Genomic DNA, 27,500 nt, shown 5'->3' on the forward strand with positions numbered 1-27,500 from the left:
TAACTCACTTAGTGACTAGAGAGCCGCCGAGACCGGGCTATGCCCAGAGTGATTTTGGCTCTGGGTCGATTTCCAGGAACTTGGGCGATATTTCCGAGTCCCAGGGACTGTAAACTAATTCGAGAAGACTTTCGTTTTCAGTGAAATGGACAGAGGAAAAATTTTTGAACGCTTGGTTATGAGCAGTCTTGCCGAAATATAGCCACTTAGTGACTAGAAAGTCGCCGAGACCGGGCTACGCGCAGCGTAATTTTGATCAACTTTGGGTGGATTTCCAGGAGCTTGGGCAATATTTCCGAGTCCCAGGGACTCTAAACTAAATCGAGAAGACTTTGGTTTACAGTTGAATGGACAGAGAAAAAAATTTTTAACGCTTGGTTATGTCTAATCTCGCCGAAATATAACCCCTCTTTAACTCACTTAGTCACTAAAAAGTCTTCTCGCATTCGTTTAGAGTCCCTGGGACTCGGAAATGTCGCCCAAGTTCCTGGAAATGGACCCAAAATTGGTAAAAATCACGCTGCGCGTAGCCCAGTCGCGGCGACTTTCTGGTCACTAAGTGGCTATATTTCGGCCAGACTGCTCATAACCAAGCGTTCCAAAATTTTCCCTCTGTCCAATTGACTGAGAACCAAAGTCTTCTCGAATTAGTTTAGAGTCTCTGAGACTCGGAAATATCGGTCAAAATCCTGGAAATCGACCCAAAGTCAGTTAAAATCACACTACGCGTAGCCCACTCTCGGCGACTTTACGAACACTTATTAGCTATATTTTGGCCAGACTGCTAATAACCAAGCGTTCAAAAATTTTTCCTCTCTCCGTTTCACTGAAAACGAAAGTGTTTTCGAATTAGTTTAGAGTCTCTGGGACTCGGAAATGTCGCCCAACATCCTGGAAATCGACTTAAAGTTGGTCAAAATCACGCTGCGCGTAGCCCGGTCTCGGCGACTTTCTAGTCACTAAGTGGCTATATTTCGGCCACACTGCTAATAACCAAGCGTTCAAAAAATTTTCCTCTCTCCATTTCACTGAAAACCAAAAGCTTCTCTAATTAGTTTAGAGTCCCTAGGACTCGGAAATATCGCCCAAATTTTTGGAAATCGACCCAAAGTTGGTCAAAATAAGGCTGCGCGTAGCCCGGTCTCGGTGATTTTGAGCACTGTCTAAATCGATATACCTCCACAGGTGAAATACACTACGTCCAATGTTCAACCCAAACACTATGCAAATCGATAGTTTTCCACAAGTGAAATACACGTGTGTAGATTGGGGGGAGGGCTAAAAGTAACATCTTTAAAAAGTTAGGTAAGCATTGGTTGCGATCCCTGGACCTAAAACGCGAGTGTGGCGCATTTCTAAACGCGCGAGAACTCACGAGAGGAAAGAATGTTGATATAGGCGAGAATCTCTCACTCCGTAACAAAACACTCATTACTGGTCGCGATTCTCGATTCTCATGCCCAGGACACTCTGAATATCTAGGTTAAAATTTGGGAAATTTTAAAAAAATATTTTAAGAATAAACCCTAGACTGAGATTCTGAAAAGAATGTATTTTTTATGATAAAAATTTGTAAACAAAATACGATTATATGTTTTTAACTAAACTTTACAAAAATTCTTCCTTTCCATTACTCGCACAACTGCCCAAAAAGGAAAAAAAAAAACAGCACTGGTCATAGGTTCGATGTTCATAACACTACTGGAAGAAGTTTTGTGCGCGATATCAGACTTAAATGCCTGCAGGCTGGCTCCAAAATTACTTGAACACGATCAAGACACCAAATGCATTTACAAAACAGATAGACATACGCTAAAGTCTAAGATTATTCACAAGAATATTATCAGCCTAAAATCGGCAGAAAGATAAGAATATTTAGCATCGGCCGGAAAGAAAACATTCTTGCTAGAAGAGCGTGTAATTAAGTGTATATCAGTGCCCATCTAACAGCAGTATTTCTATAAAAATAGGTCCGCAATGCGTACTTGTGGGCATATGCTTAGTTTTATTCCATTCGGTTGGAGTTTGTTTTTAAAAGTCAGTATCTGGAAGTATATAATGGTATTCTAATAAATTGACGTTTTGCAACATTTAAGCCCAAAAGGGGCTCTAAGGGTGCGTTTCTTTTTGTTGTTGTTGTTGTTGTTTTTTTGTTTTGTTTGTTTTTTTTTTTTTTAAGAAAATCTAAGATTAGATTCTTAGATCCGAAAGAATCCGAAAATTGATTTTGCTTTCCTTTACTAAACAGATCAATCCAAGATCTCACGGATCATGGTGGATCAAAGGAACCGAAATATCCACTCCCAGATCAAAATCCGTTTTTGGATTCTTTTGGATTTAAGATGCCAATCTTGGATTTTCTTAAATAAATGCACCCTAATTATGTCATAGAGCACGTTTGAATTTTCAGGTTTATGCATTGCCTGACATTAGAAAGGCGGCCCAATAAGGCTCTCGAGTAGGTCAAAAGAGGAGTTATTGCTCAAGTTTCTGCTAACTAACCAGTTCTTGCTCTAGAAGAAGTCTCAATTGCAATAATAAATTTTTGTTTCATTGTCAAAACTTAAAGAGAGATGTTTTTATCACTTCACAGCCGCCACGTTGGTGCCCCCTCCAAAGGGCACCAACACGGTGAAGGCTTCCAACAATGCAATACATTTTCAGTCGAGTTGGTTTGAGATGACCATGTTTTAAGTCGTCTGGTAGTGTGAGCAGGTCTTTCCTTAGCTTGTGTGGTGCTACAATTAAGGTTCATCGACGGCAGTATACGCGCTAAAAGCAGATAACACGTGACGTGACTCTTCAACGGTACATCTTTATTGTTCATTACCATGCCTTATCGAATATGGCAGAAACACAACTATCATAAATCAAACACGAATAACATATCACAACTATTTTGCAAATGATACAAAACCATACTACTATGAACTGCAGAGCATATATTTTGCCTCTCTCTTACCTAATTAGAGCTTCAATGTATCGGTTCACAGCAGTATTTCAAGGATAAAATTCTGGCTATAAGTCTTAGGCTTATTCAACTTCACAAGGGGTTTGAGGTGGGTTTATAAACAGGAGGGCTTATATCCTTAGGGCGTGGGGAAGGGGGGGGGGGGGCGGCGGCGGCTAATAAATGATATAGAAAACCTTTTCGCAATGAGTTGATGAGACCAACCTATGTATCAAGTATAATAGAGTCGTTAACTGAAATAGCTGTTACATTTAAGCAATATACTTCTATGAACTACCACTTTAAGTCGTCCCGGTCAAAGTGCTGCTTATTTTAAAGTACTAGCGGACTACTGAAAATGGGAAGGTCAGCTCCCCTTGTCATGTAAGCAGGATTCGATACTTGCAATATTTGAGTGCTTTCACTCTACTGAAGTAAAGTTAACTATGATCAACAGTTCTCTCTGTTTCACTCTACTGCTTTGGAAGAAAACACACACACACAAAAGAGCAACTGAAAAAACAACTTTCGTCACTGGCTATTAATGCATGGTAATTGGGTGAACATCCCTTTCAATCATGAAGCGACGTGATCTACAACTCTGATTGTGTAGCTGCGTTTTCGTAGCCTCTGCCTCCATTCTGCTCGTCTTGTGAAGATCTTCTCTCTCCTAAGCGTAATTCGCCCTTGAATCCTGGGTCACCAGGGTGCACGCTGTTCTTCCACCGGCAAGGGTTTTGTTTATTAAGAGAAGTTGTGCGATTAAAGCAGCATTGGTTGCGAAACCTACGTGTGGAACTAAGCGAAAAAAAATTTAAAAAGTACATAATTTCCTCAGTAACTTGGACTGAAACAAAAGGAAAACCGCTGGGAGTGTATGTAACGTGCTTCCACTATGATGTGTATGCGTGTTCATACTTAAAATTGAAAAGAGTATTCTACGTGAAACCTCGATTTAACGAAGTGCCAAGGAACCTTGGAAATTTGGAAATGTCAATATAATCTGTTTCCTGAGACTTCTCTGTTTGCTTCTAAAACTTATATCTTCCAGTACTACTTTTCCGTTTCTTTTTATTTTATTTTATTTTATTATTATTATTATTATTATTATTTTTTTTTTTTTTGTACTCAGATAAATAAAGTGAATTCACCCTTTCGGAGTTAAATTTCACGTGTAGTTTCACGTGACTTGTGATGTAAACAAACTGGGAAAGTTCAGACATTCTAGTCAAGCACGCATTACACGTGTACGAAGTTTTCAACTTCGCCAACGTCCTGTCACTACTAATATATATTTCTCTCTGCTTCAAGTCTTTGAACTTAGAATAGTTTCACCTTCAAAATGGCAGAAAAAAAGAATAAAAGCGACTTCAACGCCATGAATGTGGCAGAACTTAAAAGATATTTGCAGGAACGTGGAGTTTCAGTAACTGAACATTTGAAAACTTCGCTCGTGGAAATCGCTTCCGCAGTCGAAAGAGTGGGTGTGCCAGTGATGATCCAAACTTCGAAAAAGATCAAACCACTGATGCTGACGAATAAATAATTCATGAAATGCTAATTCCCAAGCCAGTTTCCCTGAAGACCTTGAACAACTTCAACTCGTCGCCGCCGTTTGGGTAGTACGACATTTTTAATTATTTGATTTACCACTCAACCGATTACGACAAGCAGGGACTCGCCGCTTAAAAGTCAATTGAAGATTATCGTTTATTCGCCGATGGTTACGTGGAATCTTTACCAACTGCTCAGTTGAATCAAGAGGGTGTTCATGTATATATAGCCAAAGTGCGACCTTTGAAGTTTCATGAAAATCAAAACGGATGAAGGACGGGGTGGTCATGAAGGAAAGGAGCACTACGATCTCTGGTTTATTCTCGAAGGTAGAGGTACAAACCAAGGCAGCGTTCTTCAGGCACGATGCAAGTTTAAAGGTGGTAGAGATGGGGGATGCAAGCACATTGCGGCCGCCATGTACTTTTTCATCAGTCTTTCTGTTGATTTGAGACTCGATCGGTTCAGGAAACTCGTCGGTTCGCTCTTCCGGTTCGAATTTCTCAGGGGCACCCAACGACCGTTTTCTCTCAAATGCTTTTTAATGCTGTTTTAGGCTATCTGGAGTACTTTTAAAGCTCTGTAGGTTACTTTCAGGCTGCGCCAAAAAAATTTTATCTGTTCGGTTATTCTAGGGGAACTTGAGTATTCTCAAATTTATTAGGGCTTCTTTGTCCATTCCCCCAAAACCTTGGGTCTTATCACCTTTCCGAAACTGATAGTTGACCTATTTTCGGTACCCAAAACGACATTTTTAACAATCCGAAAACAACAGACATTGAATTTCTCAAATCACGAAAGTTCGAGACGACAATTCTCTTCAGAAAATCAGAAGAGATTAAAGGCCTTCCGAACAGATAATTTACCGAAACGATCCGTTGGGTGCCCCTGATTTCTGGATGCTTTCCTCATCGGGCTCTCCTAAACTCGCCACTGGCTCTGAGCTCAGATCTAAAAGAGTCATGGCGGCGGAACGTTCTTCTTTAGATTTGCCAGCAAGGCGATTAAGCGTCAGTTGGGTTTTAACCACTGATCGTTCAAGATAAATTTCTTGCTTCTCGCTTTGTCTACCTCGCGTTCACGGGATGCCTTTCGTTTACGATTCAGTCACGACACCTAGGCACGGTATAAAATATCAATTCAAACGACAAAATGTGTTATAAAAGCACATATTGGTAAACGCACCCTTTCTTTACTGGCAACGGCAGATATAGGACCAGGATCCTCTTTTGTTAGACCATTCCCAACGACAAAATGTAGGCTACAAAGCTAACTGTCTTTCGTGCACACGAACGAGTCACCGCTGTGACATGCTTTTAGCCACTTTTTATCTTCTCTCGTTTTGTCTAAATGCGCCAGGAAAATGGAAGAACCTCACTGGATCGCCGTTTGGGTTTCTTTTCCACGATTCAGGGTATCGGGAATCGTTTCTACATGTAACAAAAGCACATCTTTTAGTCGTGACCATTCTGTTAGAACACTACTTGTCGAACTCGTGTGGTTGACTAGAATGTCCGAACTTTCCCGGTTTGCTTACATCATAAGCCACGTGACACTACACGTGAAATCTAACGCCGAAAAGGTGAATTCATTATTCTTGTAATATCAGTGTTCCCCAGGGATTTTGAAGAAGCCGACAAAAGTCGAAATTTTGCCAGCACTTATTGATCGAGTCTCCAAGCCCAAGAGCCTTTTTCGAAGTCAGAAGTATCGTTTTAAATAATTCAGCACAACTGAACACAGTTAAAAAAAATACAAAAACAAAAACAAAAACAAATGTAAATACCTGTAATAGACAGCGACACCAATAAGAATAAAAACAACAGGTATGGCTACCCCTAGAGTGATTTTGAGGATAGTACTGGGGTCTTTCGGCTTGCTAGCTTCTTTTGCATCTGGTGGAAAAATCAAACATTTAAAATAATTTGGACATTTACCATCTGCAACTTTTATTTATTTTTTTTCTTTGTTTTGTTTTGTTTTGTTTTGTTTTTTGCGATCTCTTTAACTTTGGCCATCTGTATTGCTCACGCTAAACGCTAGACATCCTAGCAACAGGTGATCCACTCACTAGAATTGTCATCTGGCGGTTTACTATATAACAATACTAATACTTCGCCTATCTTGCTGTTGACTACCATATCAACCGTTAAGTATCATTACTTTCTGCTTTACATATTGAAGTGCAATCTTACACTCGATGCACCCGTCACTGTTAGTCGTTCCACGTCGGAGGGTTGTCATTCCCTTGCCACATGTTTCGCAGCTGGCCCGGCCTTCCTTGTCTTGGTAGCTGCCTTTACCACATAGTTTACAATCGAGGCTGTTTTGGTCATGAAATGATCCGACAGAACAAAGCACTGAAAGTCAAAACAGGCGTTAACTGTTTGCATTATTACGGCAGCTCACATGACCAACCGTAAGTGCTTGAAAACAAAAATCTTTCCAAGGGTAAACATTACAATCAAGCTCATTAGATCTATAAAGGATGTTACAATTAAGCCAACGTAATTCTGGCCCAATCCTAACATATTTTCCAGGGTGTATTTCCACGGCGAGTTGTCGTAGTAGCCACTTGTGTTACATTGGCAAAATAGTCGATGAAAAAATCAATAAAATTACCCACCAATTATGCAGCACGCATAATTAGGTTTATGTAACACGAGAAAGGGTCATTGTTAAGGATATCTAGTCGGCGGAGAACAATTGGCCTTACGGGTTGTATCAGATTCCTTTATAAAAGGTGTGAAGACATGATCATCGCAGTAATACACGCAACTTAAGCAGTTGCGAAATTAAAGCCTGAAAAACACACACACACACACACACACACACACACACACAAATATTCAGGCCTGAACGGGATTCGAACGCATGACCTCTGCGATACCGGTGCAGTGCTCTACCAACTGAGCTATCAAGCCATCTGCGAGCTGGTCACTTTGTGAGTTTGTAATACACGCGTAAATGATGAAGAATGCAAATAAATATATTCATTTGAATATAAAGGTGTGTCGCCAAAGAGAGGTCCTCTCTTTGCTCCTAGCTGCTGAGCGTAAACGTCGCTGCTCGTAGCTGTCAGAAGTTTTAACCCTCTCCCGCCCCTTCTTAACATTGGCCCTACCCCTATTTTTTTTTTTTTTTACTTATGCCTATATCCAATTCACACTTATGTCATCAGCGTTCTAGTTCTCCCCACTTTTCATGAATGTTCGTTGTTACTGTCATCACTTCATGACGTGACAGGATAAGTGTTTATGGGATAAGTGTTAATTTGCCACAATCGTGGCAAATTAATCCCAGCAGGGCTGTTGTCTCATTTCATCAAACTGAACTCGCCACCGTCAGGTAATGAGCTGAGAAATAAAGCCATTAGCAGTGTGTCTTCTTTTGAGTCGTAACGTAAAAATAAAGAAAGAAACAAATCAATGGATAGATAAATCAATACCTAACTAAATGAATAAATAAATACATAAATAATTAAATAAAATAAATAAACAAATAAATAAATAAATAAATAAATAAATAAATAAATAAACTTACTACTAAATACTCACCACATCTCTTTCCATTATTGCTTGGGACAGAGCCAACACTGCAAGTAACCTTAGAGAAGAGATATTTTAGTGAAGACCTCTGAGCAGTGGTGTTTATTCCATGTAAGCTTATCGTGAACTGTCCAGCAGCAACGGCATACTGCATCTGAAACAACACTTCTTCACTTTTTTCTTCGACATTGCCTTCTGATGAGGACGAATTAATATCCTTAAACAACACCATTGAAAATAGAACTTTAACGTTTGTGTCGACTGCTCGTTTTGACCTTTGATTGGCTTTCGATTCACATCCAGGAACTGCGACGGTCTTTAAGTTACATGAGTGACATCCAGAGAGTGTTGAAAGTGTGTTGCTTAATCTCTTCTTGAGTGCCGAGCGTAACTCGTCGTGACTCTGGATGTCCTCGCATTTCATTCCAGGAAAATCAACCGAGAAGTGATGTTCTATTTCCTTGGGCGCGGCATTTTCTGTGGTAGAAAGTGAGTTATAATTGTCAATTTGAATAACACTTATAAACTGGAGAATTGAACTGTTTTTGAAACTCAGTGACTGATGGCTTCCATTAGAATATTGGCTTTTCGAGATTTTATTTCAATTTACAAAATAAAATTTACGGAAATATCGCAAAGAGTAATTTGGCCTACTAATAGTTACTTCCATGTCGCTCTGGATTTTTGATGTTTTGCAGAAACAAAGGAACGGTCTGGGAAAGTAAAGCTGAACTCACATTTTATCATGCCAGGAACTTTTCGTTTCTCTTCTGTGGAACAGTACCTCAAATATTTTGTGCTGGTACAAGTAACCGACCTTCCAACTTTTAAGCACGAAATCTAGTCAGGCAGTTTACCGAACATTGCCCTGGGTACAGCAGGTTTTTATTTCTCGCGACTTGACTGGGATTGCAAATCAGGCCATGTTACCCAGGGAGCAACTTTTTCTGATGATAGTTAGGAGATAAATCGATTTCTTCAGTTATTAATTAAGAACTATAGTGCGTTGTTTGATCAGTTATTAATACGCACTTAAGCAGGTTGGTATAGTCATATCCATGATGCCATTCCAGGTCCACTCTGTGTCAGGGCCGCAGACAAAGGTAGTCACTGCCTCAGCACTGAAAGAGTGACCTTCATCGCAGTTCATAGTACAGGAAATCGCTCCAGCAACTTTTTGGCAAGATTTTTTTCCATTGACGGGCTCTCTCAATTCCGGACACTCTGTAGAGTTCAGATAACACGCCGTTAGTGGTGTCCTTGTGTTCTTCCGCAATGAAATTTATAAGAGCTTTCTTTACAAGTGTTCAAGAAAAGTTTCGTTGCTTTCCATACAATCATGCAAAATAATGCATTTAGTGTAAATACAAGATAGGTTGAAAAAGTTAAGATATGGCTACCTGCTGAGGACGGTGCTCTTAAAATATCGCAATTCGTAAGTTGTTTAGAGAGTTGTCTCCTTGTCTCTCGAATGTATGTTAGGTCGACAAAATGTAGAGAACTGAACGTAATTAGTCTTAGAATAATAAGGCAAAGAGTTTAAGGCCCTGGTAGCAGACCACTTCCTAAAATTCAAATTAATTTATTCTCTTGGGTCCTCTTGGACTGTCGTGAAAAAAAAATGTGTCACGCTTACACAACAGATGAACAAATTCATAGATTTCTTTCATCATTGTGCTATAGACTGATAACTTCTGTAACCATCATACCTCCTTCATTGATGATTTTCTTTTCACAATTTACTCCCCAATAGCCTTTGCTGCACTCGCAGTCATAGCGATTCACACCATCGACACACGTCCCTTTGACGCATGGATTTGAGCTGCAGTCATCAATATTAATGTTACAGCCGGTACCTGAAAATCCGGGTTGACAGCTACAGTTGTATTCGTTCTCATGAAACTCGCATCGGAGGAAGTGCAAGCAGTTGGCAGTGCACCTGTCAAACGCTGCAAAGCAAAGTTGTAAAACGTTATAACCTGTTGGTTTTTCTTTCGTTTCTAGGATAGTATGAAAATCGATGTACTCTTGCGGTGACGGAAATGAACTGAGCTACCGTCTATGTTAAATATAAATGTAAACTGCAATACGGAAAAGCTCTCAGGAGCTCATTACAAAGTGTTCCAATAAGACTATGGAGTGTTGGATTTTGTGGCGGCAGAAAAACCAGAAAATCCACAGAAAAGACCCTCGAACAAGGATATAGAATTAAAAGGGAACTCATCCAGGTTTTTAAAATAAGCAGGCACCGAATCAAAGTCACCGGCTACTACAAGCATTTGCGGCAGGTACTTTTTGTATTCCAAAGTTTATTAATACGCAGTTTTGTTTCCCCAACGTAATCATGATACATGACCGGATCTATGTCAGGAAATAACTGAACAAGTGAAAAACTAAACAGTGTGGCTATTGTATGTACACCTTTGAAGCAAGAGAAACTTTTTTAGAGGGCCTTTTGCCGTCATTCAAACTTACATGTACATTGTATCAGATTTGCCAATAAATGGACATTTTCGACGATTGAAGTGGAGGCAGCAGACTATGCTAGCTGTCTTTTATTGCCACTGTTAAAAAGTTAGGAAGACAAACAGGTAACAAACAGGTTACCAAATATTACGTGGTGTGCAGGAGCGTAGCTAGGGGAGTCCCTGGGTGCCCGTGACGCCCCCTTTTGTAACCTACAACAGGTTTTGAAAACGACAGGACTTTCTGATGAGTACTCTCACTTGGACAAAATGTGAGCCCTCCCCCCCCCTTGAAAATTGCTGGCTACACCCATGGTGTTCTAGTTTTGAAAGCCTAGCCGTGTACGTGTGCGCGTGGTGAATGTGGAGCCAATACCGGTATGAAATTTTAGCAAAAAAAAAAAAAATATCCATCAATAACGCGAGTGTTTGCTGTACAAAAGAAACGAAACTTCTAAACATCGAAGCACAAACTAAACAAAACCGCTGACTTCTTGAGTGGTGATCAATGTATGTGACAGAAACTATATCACCGGTAAAATATATGTCATCTTAATCCATTGACCATCCATTGTTTCCCCGATCATTTACAGCTATTTCATTCCAAACATTAAAACAATTTTGTTGCCCGCTACTGAAAGTTTTTATCTTCAACTTTCATAATTGACATAACACTAATAACATTAAAGCGACAGCTGATTCATGTTATTACAGTTCAATTAAATAGAAATGAATTCACTCGAAGATTTCAAAAGTAAATGACCTAAATAGGACTGTACCAAGAATGCTAAGTACCTTTACACTGTGTCATGAATCGTTTTTCTACATGTCCTTTGACTCCAAAGAGGAAGCTGTTCCATGCACGCAGACTTCCTGCGATAGGCCACGTGCAGTTATGAGCCGCGTTCCACATGTCTAAAGGACTTGCTGGAACATTCCAAAAGCTTACTTGGTGCATAGTGCCGGCAAAAGCTGTTGAAAGGTTTGAAATCTTTACCCCTGCGAGATATCGCTGGCCAAGCACAACCCACCCTCCGCCAATGATCGTATCGTTGGTCTTGACGCCTCTTGCCTTTTTTATTTCTGCCCTATCAACGTACACCGAGACAGTCCCAGTTATCGCCTGCCACACGACTCCCAAGAAATGCCAGTGATCGTCCGTAAACTCAAAGTCTGCACTTACTGTGCTATCTTTGATCTCCAGCTGAACTTGAGACTTTGTAAAGGAAAGCACGATGATATGGTTTGGTTGCTCAGGCACACTGTAGCTGAACAATGTTCCTGAATTGTATCTGGAGTCTGCACGAAGATACAGGGCGATTGTGAAAGAATCCATGTTTGGAAGACCTTTGCCATCTGATAGCAAAATCATGTCATCTATGCTTTTGCGTTTGAAAATGAGATCAAAGTCACTGCCAAGAACTGCAAACAAAGTGAGAAAACGAGTGTTAGGATACTCCCTCTATTGTGAAACATTCCCTACAATGAACTTAAAATATAATTTGCAGCGGTTCCTCTCGAAAGGGTTACCATTTCATGGGCAAAGGGATATAAAAAGGTAGGGAGTTGACGAGTCAAAGTGAAGATAGGTCAGGGGAAACTAACATTCAAGTATTTCAAGGACCATTTCGAAACACCTAAAAGTGACATACTTAAGGACTAATTCATCCAAGTATTTGAAGAGTTCTTCAATTAAATGATACAGGGAAGGGAAGCAGTGTTCAACTGTATATATAAGAAAGGCGTGAATGACTAAATGCTACATAACAACAGATTGTATAGTCAGATACATTTCTTAAAATTCTTAGGCTCCATTTTTGGACAGCTCATTGACATGAAGAATTCGCGAGGTGGGTGAAAAGATCCGCTCTACTTCATTGTTTTCAATTATCGACTTGCTACTGTTCTTATGGGAATGTTACCATTTTAAATGGCCGAGCTACTTTATAACACTTTTTTAAGGACGCTGCAGATTAAAGAGAAATTTAAAAATGCAGCTTGCTGTGCTGCTAATGCTGTCGTATGAAGTACCGCGCCACCCACCCCCCCCCTCTCTCTCTCTCTCTCTCTTTCCCTCTCGCACGCGAGTCCGCAGCTCGTCAGCAACTCTCTCAGAGTTTATGAAGATGATATATTTACTTTCAGTCGCTTTCAGTGGCTCCTTATTCCAAACTGATGGAAATTTTGGTAATTCGAATATTTGACTTCGTCTTTTGACATGCCATAACAAATGCATTTTTGAGCTAATTATCCTGCAATGAACATTTCTTTGACCTTTACAGAAAATGATGAAATCAATGATGACGACGTCATAATCAACATATAAACAATGGTATCCTGGAGAGCAAGCTAAGTACCATCTATTAAACGCAAACAAGTGTTTGTACGTCTTATTACCACATCCCTCCCCTCAGAAAAAATAAACAAATAAATAAATCTGAGGGAAGGGCTCATCCTACGTCTTTCTACCTGTATTGCGTTGTTTAGGTAAGAGTTTCGATTTGAATGCACCTCCGAGTGTCAACTTGAGTATTTTCTATCTATGCGGCATTTCCCATTTCATCCGTTTTACCAATAAAGAACTGTCATAAATACTAACTTACAGATGTCACAGTTGTCTCCAGAGTAAGAGGGGTAGCATTCACAGCTGTAACTATTCATCATATCCTGACAATACGCGTTTGGCATGCAAGGCTCTGAAGCACAGTCGTCAATGTCCACCTCACATTTTTCTCCGGTGAAGCCAGCTTTGCACGTACAGCTGAAGTCTTCTGAGTAATTATAAGACCTACACGTGCCGTGATTGAGGCAAGGCATTGATAGACAGACGTCTGTAACGTTTTGGCATTTCTCTCCAGTAAACTGACTCAAACATTCACACTTGTAACCTGGTGTCAGATCAATGCAGGTACCATTGTTGATACACGGGTTCGATTCACATTCGTTGATCTCGGTTTGGCAGTAGGTTCCATTGTATCCGGCGGGACACAGACAAGAATACCCGAGAATATGGTCAACACAAAAAGCGCCATTTTGACAAGAGGCATTGACACAGTCGTCTATGTTAAGCTCACAGTACCTTCCAGTATACCCATCAGCACACGAACAAGTGAAACTGTTGACCTTATCGTGGCACGTTCCGTTGTTAAAACACGGCCTTGGTAAACACTCGTCTATTTCCAATTCGCAGTAATCTCCGAAGTAGCCAGCGCTACAATTGCAGTAAAAATAGTTATGAGAGTTAACGCAGAAGCCATTTCGACTGCAGTTAGTTTCTTTGCAGTGGTCAATGCGGTTTTCACAGTTATAGCCGTTGAAGCCCTCTGGACAGGAACAGGTGTAATTTGCCACTAGATCTGAGCACGCGCCATTATTTGCACACGGACTGGATTTGCAGTCGTCAATATTAACTTCGCATTGCAGACCTGTCAATCCATTAGGACAGACACAAGCAAATCCGTTGATCTGTAAAGTAAAAGGAGACTGATTTGAAGTTCCGTCACCGTATCGCTGCTATATACAAGAAACAATCCAATGTGTTTCTACTACTTATGTATAGCACACCTTTTTATTAGGCGTTTTAATTTCCTACGTAGCTATAGTCGGGCCTCCCCTTTGTCAGCAGCTCGGTAGTTTAACTAAAATCAGATTTTTTGAAAACGCAAACTACGACAGCAAATCTAACTATCTGAAAGCATCCATGGGTCCGTGCACCCATGAATCCATCCATTGATGCATACATGCATCAATGCTTCCATACCTCTATGCATACATTTACTCTTTCATTTACCGGAGCAAAAAATCGGAATAATTTGCCAACCAGTTTTAAGGAAGGAAGTTCAATAAAAAAAAAAAAAAAAGGTTTATGGGTAGGTAGACCTATACTATCAGGTCAAGCAAAACTAATTCTGTAACATTAAGCTAGTAATAGTAAAAAAGTAACCTATATTGTGTGTGGTATTCTCTGCAGAGCCCTTATTGAAACCAGATTTAACAAAAATGCCGTGTTCAAATAAAAGATTCCATGCATGCATGTATCCATCCATCCACAAAGAACGTTTATGGATTGTCATTCATCCTCCAAAATCATTGTCGACGAAAAGGAAAAAGTTTTGCCAACCTTACCATGTTTTTTTTTTTCCTCTAAATCTTTATATTTCATTAAATTCTCATGCAAGTAAATAGGGACTACATCTACTAACCTCAACCGAACTTAATTCATGGAATGTACATAGGTTGCTCCGCTTAACGAATGTTACTACTTGTCTGGGCTTGTGCTTAATTAATACACGCGCATAACGTAGGATTGAGCATTTGCACATTACCTGATCATAACATGTTCCTCCATAGTAACAAGGGAAAGACAAGCACTCATCGATTTGCACTGTACAATCATCGCCCAGAAATCCAGGTGCGCAGTCGCAAGTGTAGCTGTTCATTCCGTCTCTGCACGTGGATCCATTACCACAGGAACTTAGCACGCAGTCGTCGATATCAACCTCACAGTGTGGTCCACTGAATCCATCAGCACAGGAGCACTTGTAGTTATCCACTTTGTCGATACAAGTAGCATTATTGGCGCATGGAGAGCTGGCACACTCATCGATGTCAATGCTGCAGTTTTTTCCTGTGTATCCCTTTTTGCAAGTACAACTGTAGTCATCTATGAGATCAGCACAAGCTCCATCGTTTGCGCATGGATTCTTTCCGCAGTCATCGATGTTTACTTCGCAGAGAATACCAACAAAGCCGTCAGAACAAGCGCATTTGTATCCATCTATTACGTCAATGCAAGCGCCGTCGTTTAAGCAAGTGACATTCTTACAGTTGTCTATATTGCTCTGGCACTGATCTCCTTCGAAACCATCTGGACACTGACAAGTAAAGGAAGTGGTACCATCAAAGCATGTTCCATTGTTCAAGCAGGGCATCGAGGCGCAGTAGTCGATGTCCACATTGCATATTTTACCTGTGAAACCTATCGGGCACACGCAGGTAAAGTTGTCCACCCCGTCATGACACGACCCGTTGTTTGAGCAAGGACTCGATGCACAGTCATCTATGTTGTTTTCGCAGTGTAATCCATCAAAACCATCGCGACAGTCACAGCGATAGGCATTAACCATATCCACACAGCTGGCTTGATTTTGGCAGGGACTGGAGATACATTCATCGATGTTGAACTCACACGCTGATCCAGAAAATCCCCTCTCGCAGATACAATAAAATCCATTAATTTGATCTAAGCATGTAGCGTTGTTCTTGCATTCTGCCCCAGCACAATCGTCGATATTATGTTCACAATTTGTCCCGTTAAATCCTGCAAGACAATTGCACTGGTAACTGTCAATTCCATCGCGGCAGTGGCCCCAGTTTTGACAAGGGTCACTCGCGCAGTCATCGATATTCTCTTCGCAATCGTTTCCTTGGTAACCAACCGGACAGACGCACTCGTAGTTGTTTATTTTGTCTCTGCAAGTGGCTCCATTCTGGCATGGAGATAACAGACATTCATCAATGTCCGTATCACACAGTCTTCCCGTATAACCAGGCTCACATTGGCAATGATAACCACCAGGGAGATTTCTGCACGAGGCATTGTTTGAACACGGCGAAGAAACGCACTCATCTATATCCTCTTCGCAGTTAGGGCCTCGGTAACCATATGCGCATGAGCAGGTGTAGTCGTTGAGCAGGTCTTGACATGTGCCATTGTTAAAACATGGTTTATCTTGACAGTCGTCAATATCAGTAGCACACTGCTTCCCAGTGTAACCAGGTTGGCAGGAGCACAGGAAATCGCCAATGAGGTCAGTACACGTGGCGTTGTTGATACAAGGGTTAGAATAGCACTCGTCGATTTCTGGAACAAATAAACCCCCTAGAATTAGAAACTATGAGTTTCCAGCTTTAAGTGGTTGCGGACAAAAAATTAGGTAAACGTGACACAATTTAAAAGCACGCACAGAAGCTCCGCGAAGAAATGGAATTGTACTTAGGCGGTATTCTATGTTAATTGACAAGTGATCAAAGTTCATAAGCATTCTTTTGTCAATCGATTCCAGAACTTTTACGACGTGTTCTTTTTATCATCATTCGCAGTCCGTCTCATCTTAATCAATCGTAGCCACCCGTTTTCGTCTTCGTTTAAGTTTACATCTTCAGTGTCCATCTGGCTTAGTTAACAAACTTCTTTTTTGATGAGGTTTCTGTTTAATTGAAATGATTTGTATGTTATAAACGTCTCTTGTTAAAACTATTGCTGTCTTAAAGATTTTCTTTGAAATTTATCTTACTGAACCATTTAGGGAAGAGCGGCTCTCAATGTTTCAGTAAGACTACTGACCTATACAGTCTTGTGCGTTCTTTGATCCGGGTCTCAGTGTTACAGTTGTTCCTGGGCATGAAAAACACACACGACTCTTATCACGTGGCTGAAAAGAGCGTCGATCGCATAAAGAACATGGGGCCAGTCCAGTTGGGGAAAATGATCCAGCCGGGCACGGAACTGTGGAAAATAATTGATCAAATGCTAGTCATCAGAATGAAGATTTTTAAATTCGTTTGGAAGAAACAATATGTAAAACCATCATTTAAATCCATTAATATTAACATCGTTTTCGACATTGACACAATGTCTACTTAAACTGAATGTGCTAACGACGTGTTCTTGATTAAAGAACGTAGCCGAGGTCAAGTTTTAGCACCTAAATTGAGGAGCGAGACAGGTCCTTAAGTTACTAGGTATGTTGCCGGTCCGCTACAAGCCAACTCAGCATTCTTTTCTTAGTTTGCCCTTACAAAAGGCTAATAGCTAGCAGGCATATCATTTAGATTCCCTGGTGGAGGAAGACACTGTGTCCATGTCGTCCAAAGAGCACAAGGAAACTTCGCAGGGTACGAAAAAGAACCAGAACCTCTTAATCCAAAAGTAACTTTGCTAGAAATCAGATTATTGCATTTCTTTGGGAGTAACACCTGGTGTATCACATACATGGAATCTTTTTTTTTAAATACATACCTTTACATTGTGTGGAGCTGTTAGATCCCTCAGCAGAAGTTGTCTTGTTCGGACTGCATTTAAAGCATGAGCTTTGGCCCTCCTTGGACTGATAATAGCCCTTGTCACAAAGAAGACAGGGCTCCATTCCGGTGGGCGAGTGCGAACCAGGTCGACAGAGAGCTGCCATGAAAACAAATAGTCAAGAGAGGCTGCCAGTTATGCTTAGTCCTAGAGGTTGCGCACTTCACTCTACCTCAATATATATTAGATAATATCTTAAGGTCTACTGAACACTTGACGTGACCACAGGATATTCAACCTCTGGTGAAATTCTGGGACCCTACCTTTACTCCCTCCCCCCTCCCATTGTGTATTCGGCGTTTTTTTATGTTCATTGATTCCGCTTTGCCATATAGCCAAGGTTATTAGATTGCTCATTCGTTAGTGTCAACAGCTCAGAGCTGAGAAATTTCTGTCTCATCAGCTTTATTAGAAAAGTCAGTTACCTAAGCAGTCGGAGCTATTCTGTGTTCTGGAGTCTGTTGTGGAAGTGCCTGGTAGACACATCGCACACTCTTCCTGTGCACTGAGCTCTTGGTATGATCCGATAGGACAGTCTTCGCACTTTCCAGTGGTACTGTCTAAGTAAGTCCCCAGCGTGCAGTTTACTGTAGATCACAAAGACAAAGATGCAGTCAAGAAGTTTGTATGAATGTAAAACAAGCAAATTCAACTTACCTCGACAATAAACTAATGAGCTCTTTACAGTTATAACTAAAATAATATAAGGCAAGATAGTTTTGCTGTAAGCGTAATTCACTAGCAGGAAACGTCTTAGGTACTTCGTGAGAAATGCTGACAAGAGCTTAACGGCTAAAACTAAAATCTGAAAAACTAGAAATAAAACTTTATCCTGTGCCTAGTTTAAAATGAGGCAGTTGAAGCATCGCATTGTTGGGTCTTTTGGCGCAAAAATGCGATCAAATTAATAACAAATGTTAATTTGAGGAAATATACTAACGGCAATATCCCTTTTTATTAAATGTTTGTCCCTTGGTACAGAATTGTTTAGGTTCTGAGATGTTGAATGAATTTCCATCAGCTACGAAGTCAGTGCCATTGATGGTCAGACTGAGATTGCCGTTGTCAACTGCAGCTTTTATCCGACTGCTGATGTTTTTGGCAATTTTTGTGCCCTCCTCGCCAATGAAGATCTGGCCTTCTTTGGTGTCATTTGCTTCAATGCCATTAAGGTCAACTACAAGAGTTAAGCATTAAAATATCATTATTGCACTGAGACTCGATAATAATAGGTTGTGGCATAGATTATTTAAAGTCTTTGACTTTGTGTCTTTTGGTATCTTTTTGGTTGCCTTATGGTTAATATGTTGGCGAGAAATATTTCCAACGTGGCTGCGCTGATAGGCTAGAGACTTTCTCTCACAGCTCTTTGCTATACCCAAGAGTTTGGTTTAGGTAAAGGTGGATAAGGACAACCGGATGCTATTTAAGTCCCATCCGGCAGTATACAGATATTTCCATTCCATCCATACCACGGAAATGGGAATTAAATTAAAACCCAGTCATGAGTTAATGCCTTTAAATTTTCAATTCTCGGAAGCTACATTCTCCGTTATCAGTATAACGAGTAACGTGACTTTTTGACATTAAACCATTGCAAAGTGAGAAAAGGGTCGGTTGAACGATTTAATTTAGGCAGGGTGATTCAAAACTTGAAGTTTAATTTTCTAACTATCTAGTTTTAGGAGAACAAGTCTTTCTTCACACGCTAAACTGCAAGTTATGTAGAAAAACACTTTATTATAATCGACGCAGACAACCCTTTTGTCATTTTCAGGTGTTCAGTCGTCCCAAAAAACAAACAATTAAAATAATATTATTGACCTACCAACGATATCTAGAGTAACTGTGGTTCGTGGAATTGATCGTCGAGTTCTTCTATGATGACCAACATCGTCTGGAAAATAATAATAATAATAATAATAATAATAATAATAATAACGTAAAGAGATTAAAGATTCAGGCAATTCAAATTACAGGGCTTATTCTCTACAGGTAATTATACTGAGGTACAGTCTTAGTTTACAACAATTGGATAGTGCAAGTGCGAGTGCAAGTGCACAAGACTGTAAGATGAGATGTGGCTGGACAAAGTGGTTTTCTGTCAGTCTGTGTGTGTCTGTCTGTCTGTGTGTCTGTGTGTCTGTCTGTCTGTCTGTTCAGATCTGTAAAACAAATATTTAATAAGCAAGCTCCCAAACTGATTTGGTGCAACGTTTAGATCTATTTGAAAACATCCAGTAAGAAAGCGTGCACTTATAGCTGCACTTCTCGGACTTAGTAGAACAACAGTTCTGTAGTCCAAGCCGTTCACGTAATGTTGAAGCAAGCAAAGAGAATGTACATCTTCTTTTCCGCAGTGTTCTCTTAAGAAACTAGACAAAAATTTTCTCTTTGTAAGTTCGAGTAATGCAAACATTCTTGAAAGTTTGGAAGAACTCGAAAAAGCACATGCCGTTCGTGTTCCTTTTTGCATATTTCCACTATGCAAAAACTTGATAGCCTAGGGATTATGCAAATCCTAATAACAGAGGCTTTGAGCAAACAATTAAGAATAAAAATCAGCGATAACATTTTCGAATGACGTTTCGATGACCCGTGCACCATTCGAAATTATTATCGCTGATTTTTATTCTTAATCTATTATGAGCCTCCCAGTACCCACGGAGTAAGTCGGACTTGATCTAGCTGTTCGCTTCCATTTTCGCCTAGTCTTGGGTTTTCACCAGGCCAGATCGATTCCCCATGACTCATTACCATGTCGTGAATAATAATACCTACGGTAGAATATTACATTATTCCATCCAATTGAAACAACGAGGATGTTTCTTGTTTCTTAAAATAATGAGAGCTTTGTGTAATGTTGCCATACCTGCTGAACGCCTTCTCCTACTGATAACAAAATCAACCGCAGCGCACGTTACTTTCACATTTTTTGCCTTGCACTTGTCCTTGAGTGCTGGATCTTGGCAGACCTCTTTGAAGAAAGACTCGTTTAACAGTTGGATAAAGTTCTGTTTTATTTGAGCCTGGGCTTCTGGCGTATTACAGTCACCATAGTAGTAGTGCAAATCCATTGCCATCCTGACATCGTTGGGGCGGTATACCTCTACAAAAGGGTGGACAAACAAAACGAGTTGGGTCTTCCTTACATTATCTGAGGGTCTGGATGGGTTTTAACTGAACTGATAGCAGAGAATAGGTCAAGATTTGTGAAAATATGAAAAATATGCGGGGTTTCTTTTTTTTCTTTTTTTAACTAAGAACTGCGATCTCAGATCAGCAAAATTTGCCAATAGTTGAGAATGAGCTGAACTTTGACTGATAACTAAATAAAATCGCCCAAAATGTGGAAAGCTTTTAAAACACGAAATGGCGAGATTACGAAATGGCACTACAAGTAAGAGTCCATGTGGGATATGGGTGTCTGTAAGCGTTACCTTTACAATTACTGAGAGCTAACCACTGTCAAGGCAGTAATATTTAGGCTAATCTGAGTTCTATTTAGGCTAACTGGAGCCATTTCGCCATTTCGTTGCTTAAAAACGCCCTGAAATTTAACTGATAACTGAGTTCCCACCATTTCATCTAGACCGTCTTAAAAAAAAATTGTGGCTTGGTAAATATTGACAGAATTTCATTTCTAGTGTCAAGCACTTTTATAGACCATGGGAACTGCGTCATAACATTAGTTTTTAAAACGCAAGTACAACCGCTAGACTCAGGCCCATAATACCCTTCTCCGTTGACATTTAATTAATTTTACTTCAATATAAAACATGATTAATTCAATCCACCATTTGGATTACACTACATTGTTATGTCCTTAGCAAATAACATAAATCAAGATAAGATTCCAGAACGGTAAAAAAGAAAAACTATGAAAGAACATATTAACATTGCGAAGTTACTTACGAAAATAATATCAAAGTAACACATAGCAAAGGAGCAAAACAATTATGTCAGAAAATTTCAATTTTCGGTACACTTGCACAGTTGACACAGTTGACGGTTTGTTGTCACATATTAAAAATGCCCCTTAAAGACAAGCCATCGCCAAAAGAAGACAGGGAATGGTATTTATGTAATTTCTTGTGTTGTAGTGTAAAAAGGAAAAATGCAACTAATTATTTACTCACTTGTACAGTCTGGAAAACGATTGGTTGGCATCCAAGTTCCTCTTGCTCCGCAAACCCACATAGTCGCAGGTAAAGGTTGGGCAAAGTCCGATTTGTTGCTGCAAAAAGGTGAACAGAACGTTCCAAACATCCAATCGTCACAAGCCTTTGCGCCCCCTTTGGGAGGAGGCAGGTCACTGCACTTCGTCGCTGTACGAGTAAAGAAAATTAAATTTTTCCAACAATTATTGTTATTGTTCTTCTTCATTCTTTCTGACCGGTTACTTTCAAAAGTACTTTTCAACATTGATTGTTAGTTTTGTTAAAAATACAAAGAACCGCTGATAATAATTTTGTTCATTACAATGTCGTCATCAACACAATGTCTTCTGCATAGTGAGATACAGGCAATTAGGGGTTAAACTGATGGTATTCCGAAGAGGTCACCGTAGTTTATCAAGTATTAGCACATAATAGGAGTAAAACAGTACGCGACAAAGAGGAAGTCGACATTAAATTTAACACCAAAGAGTTTGGCTAGTTCAAGGTACTGAGCGGTAGTTGCATGTGGCACGGGACGTTTATACAACTTTCAGATGCTTGCCCTTTTCTATTTTTTCAAAATTGGGTCTTCAAATATCTTAGGTTAGTCTACCTGATGCTTACGTTTAACCGTTATAGTAAACTGGCAAACAGCTGGGTCGTTATCTGGATTATCATCGTAAGCTGTGCAATGCACATTCCATGTCCCCCAGTAAAACTCAGTCCCACTTTGATGACTGCATGTTATCACCAATGGACTATTGCTGTTGTCTTTAAACTGAGGTTCGTTCCACGTAACTGTTGTTGTCATCTTCGTAGCAGTAATTTTCTGGTCTGCGGGGCAATATACAACCTGAGGGCCTAAATTATCTACGATGAAAATATATAAAGGGTTTGTGTCAAGAAAAGACTCTATCCTCGGAGCAGATTCTATTACATTGACATAGCTCTACCGGCCATTTTGGCGATAATTCTTACACCACACAATGACAAGAGAGAAAGAGCGGAGAGTGATCGGTCTTCACTCTTAGACCGAGGTGAGATTGTTGGCAGCTGACAGAGTGCTGGACTATAATTTCCTAGCCTTTTACTCAGACATTATATGAGTAAGGAATCATGTCAGCAATATAAAAAACAGTTCGGAAATCAATTTGGCATAATTCTCCATACACGTGGCAAAATCTCTTTCGGACTCACCTTCCAAAACTACTTTAAACGAACACTCTTTCTTGTTCCCACTTGCATCTCTTGCAGTGTAAACAACAAGAGTAGTTTTATTGAAGACGTGTGGTGGGCTGATCCCTGCTGGAACAACTGTAACTTGTGGTGGCAGATCGTCGTTGTCCAGAGCGACAGGCTCCGTCCAATTAACCAATGCTGTAGAATTTTCATTGATGCTTGCGCGAATATCTGAAGGACAACTACTCTTGAACACTGGTGGGGTAACATCTATGAGAATATGTCAATACAAAAATACGTTAAGATTTCAGACGTACCATCTTCCTTGACGGATCATCATAGCCCAATCGTTTAACTATTATAGAAATCAGCTGACTTTTAAAAATGCAGTTCTCTAATAAGCTAAAGGCCGCATGTGTCTCTATCCACCCAAATAGAGACGGAAACGTTATAGATCTATGTAACATGTGTTTCTAAATAAATATAGTTGAATCTAAACATCCGCTGTGTGTTTTTGTTGTTGTTGCTGTTGTATATAGCTTTACTAGACTGGAATAAACTTCTAATGAATACTTTAAAAGTGAAATGTTTTAAAATAGATATAAATGTTTCTTTCAACAGGGAGCCCACTTCACATACACGTGGTTTTCAGTGGGGCCCTGCAAAAATAAAATTGCAAAAGCTAAAGAGATAGTAGATTAAAAATAATAATAACATTTAACCATTGTGCTAATAGAAATATAGAAAACAGTAAAAAAAAAAAAAAAAAAAAAATGAGAATTAAAAATTAAGAAAAACCCCTAATTCGACTTTTAAAATTAAAAATACTGATACTGTTCCTAACTTCATTGGGTAAAGTATTCCATTCATTAACTGCATTGTAAATAAAACGCTTTTGTCCCCAGGAGTGACGGGATGGAGGCTTACAAATGCTGTCTTTACTTCTCGTATTATACCCACGAATATCTTTAAAACTACAAAAATTAAAATCCCAGTCTATTAAACCATTTAAGGCCTTAAAAATTAAAATCATGCGATGAAACCTTCTTCTTCTCTTCATGTTCTCCCAGCCGAGCTGTACGAGTGCCTCTGTAGCAGATGAATGCATTGACTTGTCGAGAACAATCCTCGCAGCTGTGTTTTGCAGTACTTGGATTTTATTCATCAGGATTACATTGTTTTTGTCTCCCCATGTAACATCCGCATAGTCTAATAACGGTGTTATGGTCGTCTTAACAAAAAGTTCTCTGATGTTCCTCGGAAGAAAACACTTAATTCTTCGTAATAAACCCAATCTTTGCGAGACTTTGGCACAGAGGTGTTCTACATGGTCTGACCAAGTCAGATTCTCATTTATTCTCATTTACAACATTAACTAAGCGAAAAAGACTGACCAGCCTCTATTTATATGCAGTTATCAACGATACACAAGATTGACACTGATACTGATACAACACATACTCGGATCAATATATGATAATTTACAAAGCGGTTACCAAGGCACTGTAAAATTGAAGATTCATTTTTGGTCCAGTTTCCATCATTCCCACACAGAATCGAGCTAACTCCTCCGTTCCCAGAGAAACCATGTCTGCATTCGAAAGAGCAGACAGTTCCACTATCTGGGGAAAATGTACACATGTGCGGGTAAATAAAACCATTCTGAGGCGCACTTAGTGAAGAACAGGAACGTACTGAAAAGAAAATTAGGACATAAGAAAATAAATTAATAAAGTAATTAATCAATTAAGTAAATAAACTAATTAATTAATAGTTGTTTCAAGTCTTTAAAATAGTTTACAATCACACCGATGTTAATGAGTTTTCTCAAATGATAATAATTTACGCGAAAACTCTGAAATATTCACTGCAATGGACCCATTAGCCTTTTAAGTCCCAAGCTGAAACGTTAGATTTTCTAATGTCATTTGGTGGTAAATCGTGACAATATCACTTAGTTGGTGATTTCGTTTACTTTCGTCACGTCCTACGTTATTTGCATTGTAACCAGAATTAGATTTTGATCACTCCATAGGATTAATGGGGCTTTTCCAATGAAAGTGATTTTTGTATCATTTTGCAAAATGCAGTCACGTGTCGCAGTAACCAGTAACTGATCCTCGGGAAGGTAATAAACTAATAAACAAAAAAAAAAAAAGGGAAAGCTATGCAGAGGGAAGGTTTTGACGGTTGTCAATGGCAACACTGATTAGTTTAGACTACTGTTTCCAAGATATGGAAATCTGAGACGTAGCTCCTTTACGATACTAATCTAAATAGGTTTGGGAATTACAAATTTAACGGGCTTAAGTTAGGAAGTTAAAGTTTGATGCAAAAAGGGAACATAACGTTTACGAACTACTGGTCGCTTACTTTTACAGGTCGGAATCGATCCGTTCCAGTACCCGGTAAGATGGCCCGGTTTGTGAAGGCAGGTGAGGATCTCGGATCCCAACAAGTTATATCCATCTTTGCATCTCATTTGACATGTGCAGCCGAAGCTGTTGTCACAGTCTCCCACTAGAAAGCCGTTTAATGGAGGAAACAATGTTTGGCATCGCACAACTGTAGAACAAATTACAAAACAACACATGTAACAGCGAGTCTTTCTAACTCGAAAATGGTGATGTCTGGAAATGCCCTTATGGTACAATATTGACCTGCATACTGTTTAGAAGACTCGCGCACACAGAGAGACAATTCGTATTTAATGTGACTTAGTGTGTCGCTGATGGTCGAAAAACAAAAAGTTATGGCCGGTGTTTCCCGAGGAGAGATCTGCCACAAAATAATGCTCAATCTAAATGCCTACTTAGTTGCCAGCTACATCTATATTGAAAACTATCGCAAAAAGCCTTCCTTACGCGGAATGTTTTGGTTAATAATAAGCAATAGCAATTTGTTTTGCAGGGAGATCTATCATTACTTAGTAAAAAGCTTACTTTCGACCGTGACGTGGAATTTGCAGATTCTGTAATTTCCTGCTGCGTCACTTGCGTTGTAAATGACCTCATGTCGTCCTTCGTAGAACTTGTTCCCGGAAGGAACACCATGTTTCGTAACATTGGTTGCCATGCCAGAGTTATCTGTGGCAACCACTACAGGCCAGTTTACAGTGGTATAGTTTTTAGCCCTGTCTGCGTACCTTCTGATGTCACTACTGGGACAAGTACCGCCGAACAAGGGTTTTTCCACATCTGCAAGTATTGGAATAATAAAAGAGAAATCTTATTTCGGAGCTCATTAAATATTTCTCTTCCACGAGATTCAAGTTTTAGATAAATACCTAGGTAAGTAAAATTGAAACTGTTCCTCATCATGCCTGACGTAACGCCCCCAGAAACAGAGAATTGACTTTTTTTTCTATTCTTTTAATATAAACTAACCTTTGCAAAACGTAGTGGTGTTTCCTGACCATTGACCGTCGCTAAGGCAGGTCACTATTGGCTCTCCATGCAGTCTATAGCCTTGGGGACATGAAAAGTGACATGTAGTACCGTATTCAGGATAAATTCTGCAAGAGTCGGGTGTCACCTGACCATCTGATGGAGCTTCAAGGGACTTACAATGGACAACTATAGAAAATAAAAACAAAACAATAGTTTTACTAATAAACGATTTAGGCATTTCCTCTCGTCAACATCATCCTTATAAACTACGTTCAGTGTGCAGTAGACTGGCATCATTATGTGACTCAGAAGAACAGGATTTTAAGGGTCAATAAAGCTTTGTCCTTTTACACATTCGCGAGCATTTTGGTAAACACCAAGACCAAAAAAGACCACTTGGGAAAATAATACCCGTTACACTCATGCAGTGGTATAAATACGCTTTGTGGAAACAAAAAAGTGATAAGTGATCCCTATTCATGTTGCTTCCCTTACCTTGACAATGCGGTTTTTCTCCAGACCAGGTACCATTTGCTTGACAGACCCTCTCAGTCGAGCCGTTAACCAGGCGATAGCCACGGACGCAGTACAGAAGACATTTGTCACCAAAGACGTTTTGCAAGGAACCGCCTCCGCAACCAGACAGTATGCTGTTTGGAGGGGGAACGAGTCGATCACACTTGGCGACTAAGGAAAGACAATTGAATGCTGACTTTAATTTGTGATAATAGTTTTGGTGGGAAGAGATGGAAAGATCGACTCGTAAAGCTTTCAATGAAACATTTCTTTTTACAAATATGCAGTCAGAATCTTGTTTTTATAAGCTTTACCCATTATTATTATTATGACATGAAAATGTGGATTATGACATTAACTTAAGCATTATTTTACTTACGTTCACACTTTGTCTCATTCCCAGTCCAGACACCAACCGACGTAATCGGATCCTTCTCGCAGATTCTGCGGTCAGAGCCATTCATTGCATGGCCATCACGGCAAGCGAAGGAGCATTCTGATCCATACTGATTGTCTTTGGTACACTGTAAGGAGCCTCCAGCTGGAGCATACAATTTAGGCAGGCATCGGACAACTAGAAGGAGATGACAAAACAGCAAAATTAGCACGAAAATTCGAATTTTAGAACGTTAGTCCTTTTTTTTTTTTCTCAATA

General features: G+C 39.8%; 1 protein-coding gene across 4 annotated transcripts in view; it reads right to left on the reverse strand.

Moving 5' to 3' along the window:
- Nucleotides 1-2,345: 2,345 nt before the first annotated feature.
- The window catches only part of LOC145502326 (uncharacterized), a 54,695-nt gene continuing 29,540 nt past the window's right edge, over nt 2,346-27,500 (reverse strand). For 2 of the 4 annotated variants that reach the window (XM_081481589.1, XM_081481591.1), the window contains exons 14-37: nt 27,225-27,419; nt 26,825-27,016; nt 26,327-26,515; nt 25,883-26,137; nt 25,314-25,505; nt 24,437-24,634; nt 22,959-23,210; nt 22,386-22,631; nt 21,741-21,929; nt 20,474-20,710; nt 19,430-19,498; nt 18,542-18,778; nt 18,027-18,188; nt 17,539-17,700; nt 16,864-17,025; nt 14,843-16,380; nt 13,121-13,982; nt 11,313-11,939; nt 9,762-10,001; nt 9,085-9,276; nt 8,062-8,529; nt 6,700-6,864; nt 6,291-6,399; nt 2,346-3,748 (exon numbers count right to left, since the gene is read on the reverse strand). In XM_081481589.1, coding sequence (XP_081337715.1) covers nt 3,544-3,748; nt 6,291-6,399; nt 6,700-6,864; nt 8,062-8,529; nt 9,085-9,276; nt 9,762-10,001; nt 11,313-11,939; nt 13,121-13,982; nt 14,843-16,380; nt 16,864-17,025; nt 17,539-17,700; nt 18,027-18,188; nt 18,542-18,778; nt 19,430-19,498; nt 20,474-20,710; nt 21,741-21,929; nt 22,386-22,631; nt 22,959-23,210; nt 24,437-24,634; nt 25,314-25,505; nt 25,883-26,137; nt 26,327-26,515; nt 26,825-27,016; nt 27,225-27,419 — 7,343 coding nt within the window. In that variant the 3' untranslated portion in view covers nt 2,346-3,543. The remainder of the gene's footprint in view (nt 3,749-6,290; nt 6,400-6,699; nt 6,865-8,061; nt 8,530-9,084; nt 9,277-9,761; nt 10,002-11,312; nt 11,940-13,120; nt 13,983-14,842; nt 16,381-16,863; nt 17,026-17,538; nt 17,701-18,026; nt 18,189-18,541; nt 18,779-19,429; nt 19,499-20,473; nt 20,711-21,740; nt 21,930-22,385; nt 22,632-22,958; nt 23,211-24,436; nt 24,635-25,313; nt 25,506-25,882; nt 26,138-26,326; nt 26,516-26,824; nt 27,017-27,224; nt 27,420-27,500) is intronic. The other 2 variants (XM_081481592.1, XM_081481590.1) reach the window with 2 other exon arrangements.

This window comes from Orbicella franksi, chromosome 11 (genome assembly GCF_964199315.1).
Source record: "Orbicella franksi chromosome 11, jaOrbFran1.1, whole genome shotgun sequence".
Classification (NCBI taxonomy): domain Eukaryota; kingdom Metazoa; phylum Cnidaria; class Anthozoa; order Scleractinia; family Merulinidae; genus Orbicella; species Orbicella franksi.